This window comes from Bactrocera tryoni, unplaced genomic scaffold, assembly GCF_016617805.1.
Source record: "Bactrocera tryoni isolate S06 unplaced genomic scaffold, CSIRO_BtryS06_freeze2 contig_14315, whole genome shotgun sequence".
NCBI classification, from domain to species: domain Eukaryota; kingdom Metazoa; phylum Arthropoda; class Insecta; order Diptera; family Tephritidae; genus Bactrocera; species Bactrocera tryoni.
Window position 1 is genome coordinate 1 of NW_024392098.1, and position 3,657 is coordinate 3,657.

The 3,657-nt window shown below is 43.0% G+C and overlaps 1 protein-coding gene across 1 annotated transcript; it reads left to right on the forward strand.

The window, feature by feature from the left end:
* The first annotated feature begins 13 nt into the window (after positions 1-13).
* Positions 14-1,483, forward strand: LOC120779298. The gene is made up of 2 exons (XM_040111511.1): positions 14-361; positions 430-1,483. The coding sequence occupies exons 1-2, from the start codon at positions 306-308 to the stop codon at positions 752-754; spliced, it is 381 nt and encodes a 126-aa protein (XP_039967445.1). The 5' UTR covers positions 14-305; the 3' UTR covers positions 755-1,483.
* The last annotated feature ends 2,174 nt before the right edge of the window (positions 1,484-3,657 follow it).

Here is a 3,657-nt window from a genome sequence, read left to right on the forward strand (position 1 = left end):
CGTAAACGGCCAACGCAATACGCCACCTGTACGCCTACGGCCTCGGCGGCGGACAAGATATCCAATGGGCGTCCAGCACCGATCTTACGGGCCTCTCCCCGGTCATCATCGAAGCGCTAGCCATCACCCAGGCGCCAGCCGCTGGCGATGGTACCACAACCTACTAAATTAGCGCCAGCAATTTGTATCAGCCCAAGTTGATTGCCAGCACCACCGGTATATCGGCGCATTCGGCTGGTATAGCGCAACAACATGGCCACAACCATCAACAACAACAACAACAACAGCAAAATCAGCACGTACTAATGCAACTGCAATCGCAGGTGCAACAGCAACAGCGCAGTAACAGCAACAACGGACGGTACAAGTGCAGTATTTGTGTATTTCAACATCACCTATATTAAACTTAAATCACTATCTTTTCAACAGGACCTGTCGCTGGAGCAGCGCACATAAGTACAGTACCGCTTATCTACCAACAGCAATCATCGTCATTATCTTGCTAGCAACAGTTCCTCCATATCCTGATGTACGAACTACCCAATGTCTGACCTCATCATCAACCAATATCAAAACCTCCGACCACATATCAATTGTCGCAGGCACTACAAGCCGTCATCATGCAACACGCACAACCAAAAATGACGCTACAAACACTGCAGCACTTGTCAACGGTACATATGATCGACATCATTTAGAGTCCACAATGTATGGCTTCATCTGCAGTGAATTCGGCTCAACGCACTTTACATAAGTCGCCGTCTCCACGCTACATGCAACACTATCAAGTGCACAACGCCACAATCAGCACCCGCGCAGGGTGCCAACCGGCCGCCGCGTTACGCTTCAACACCGTACATTTCGCACTACCAAAAATGGTAACCCATCGCCAACTATTCATTTACGACCGCACATCGAGTACGAATTTCCTCGTCAACAATGGCACGGATTTTGGCAACTCCGCTTTTTCGTAAACTCAAAATAGTAACTTCTTTTCGACTGCAAGCTGCAAACGGTAGCAAAATCGGAACCTACGGAGATAAGGCGCTCAACTCAGTCTCGCACGTTTAGGCTCCTATGCAACCGTCGTAGCCCTAACCGAGAACTGCACAAATATCCAATCGGTCGCTTGTAGACCCTAACCCAGTCTCGCACGTGTAGGCTCCTATGCAACCGTCATAGCCCTAACCGAGAACTGCACAACAACCACTTAACCATACCAATTGGCCAGTGACAACAGTACGCCGCACAGCCGTACTCTCACCAAGCAAATGAATTCGCTACACACATCAACCAGCCTAACTGCACCAAGCACCCGGACTAGGATCTAGTAAAGGAACTCAACCTTAAAAAAGTCCAGCAAGACTTGATTTGAGGGGGAGTACTGTAAGCACACCGACAAGACGTATCACATCTGGCAGCACTGTTTGTCAGTTATTCTATTATTTCATTCTCTTTATATTCTTCTTGGAAATTTACAGTTTCAACTGAATTCTAAGCTTTTAGTTTAAAGAAGCGTCACTTCTTGTACAGACGCCAACAAGTGAAGATGTTGTGGGCACACAGACAAGACGTGTCACATCTGGCAGCACTGTTTGTCAGTTATTCTATCATTTCATTCTCTTTATATTCTTCTTGGAAATTTACAGTTTCAACTGAATTCTAACCTTTTAGTTTAAAGAAGCGTCACTTCTTGTACAGACGCCAACAAGTGAAGAAGTCTTTTGAGTTATCTTAATAGCGTCAGTACTAAGACTTTTAATTAAAATAATAAAAAACACGATAAATAAAATAAAATTCCAGAAATGGATTTACGAAGTATTTTGGTCTTCTTTTTTTTGTTTCCTTATGTACTTCATAAAGCCTTTTCTAATTTCTAAGCGCTTCTATAGCTGTTACCTTCATGCTCGACGTCATTTCGTCGTCAGGGCTATTATCAGACAATTTATTTAATTTCTCAAACTTGTCAAATTTGTTGATAACACAGTTTACTTAAGGTATGGTAAAGCAGATTATCGGCGGTATCAATGATCGCATGAACATTTTCGATCGAAAATACTTTCCGCAACGAATTCGATTTCGATGCGTATTTCATAATTAGACCCATTATTTTTGTCACCTCCCCGTGCTATTTGTTTTTCACAATTTATGACTGTCTATCTATAGTGAATTTCTTTCAGGCTCGAAGGAATATGATTAAAATGTATGTTATATCTTAAAGAATGCCATCGAAATATTAGCATCTTTAAAGATTCACCACTGTGTTTAATTAAAAACAACGATGGGTTTGGTATAAGCACATATGGTTTATTATGACAATCGGTTAGTGCACTTTGAAATTTCTCAAGAGTTTTTGAGATACAAAATAGTCGGGACACGTGAATTCACTAAAATTAAAATTCAACCAATTGCTTGCACTTAAACTCACGATACTGTGACGAAAATTAGCGAAAGAAAGAAAACGCGTGCGATCTTGATTCCGGTCTAATTACAATTAATATCTTTGTTCCAGTTAAAATAGTTAATATTTTACTTATCCTAAAACTTAAGCTAACGGGAGTTGGAATGTTAGTATGTATGTATGTAAAAAGGAGGTAAGTATAATTCATTTCGTTAATTTATGGTGATTGGTTAAGGTGAGTATATTTTACAAACAAGTTGCCATCTCTCGCAGCAACGAATTGGGTCCACTGACACCTGCTTTGGAAATAATGCTCGCAGGGAGCACCCTATTCGTAGATGCGCTGGAGTTAGTGCCTCGCCGTCGTTGGGGTCCTGGCTCAACGGTGTTAGGGGTCGAGAATTGAGAATTGCCTCCACTTCGGCCAGTAGTGTTGACAGCTCCTGAGTAGAGCGTTGCCGAGAGCGCGAACGGCAAGATGCTTGGCGGACTTCACCGCCGTCTCCCATAATCCGCCGAGGTGCGGCGCTCTGGGTGGTATAAAGCCGAAGCTGAATCCTTTTTCGGCGGCGAATCACTTTAGTTCTGGTGCTTGCATCCCTCGGCGACCAATGAACCTTTTGAGGGCGAAAATAAAAGAATTAGTAGATAGGTCCGAGACGAGTTCTAAATGTACTGCCCTTGAAGTGAAGCAAAGAAAAACTGCTATACAAAGTTTTACGTGTGGTCGACCACGTATTTTTAAAGTTGTATATATAGGACCACAAAAATCTACGACACATATAAGAAAGGGTCGTAACGCTCGAAGGCTTTCAATTGGCAAATTTCCCATTATTTGGGTTTGCAACTTCGGCTTGTAGTGAAAGGAGTGTGTACAATTTCTTACGGTTCTACTGCAAGCTTCTCTGACCTTAATTAGCCATATGCGTTCTCGAAGAAGCGCAAGCAACGCCTTTGCCCCAGCGTGGTGATTTTGAAAGTGCAGGAACCGTAAGTAAGTGATAACGAAATGCGAATTTTTATTCAGTAATAATTAGAGGATGGAGTCATGTAAAGAAGTTCACGAAAGTGAGGAGAGTTCTCTGATCGCCATTCACTTGGGAGTGGCCAGAAACGATTCTTTTACACATTGCTCAAGCAGCTCACAACTTCCGGTCTTTAACCAAGTATCTTCTGGGTAGCCTACGAACATCCGTTCGAAGGCGAAACATCCCCTACATAGGGTTGTCCGCTGGGTTTGGGACCCGCCATGTAAG

Excerpts from the sequence above, each read along its gene's own strand:
- LOC120779298 (XM_040111511.1), top strand. The coding sequence starts at position 306 with ATGCAACTGCAATCGCAGGTGCAACAGCAACAGCGCAGTAACAGCAAC. Across the intron at positions 362-429 it reads AGTAACAGCAACAACGGACG|GACCTGTCGCTGGAGCAGCG; the intron begins GTACAAGTGCAG and ends TCTTTTCAACAG.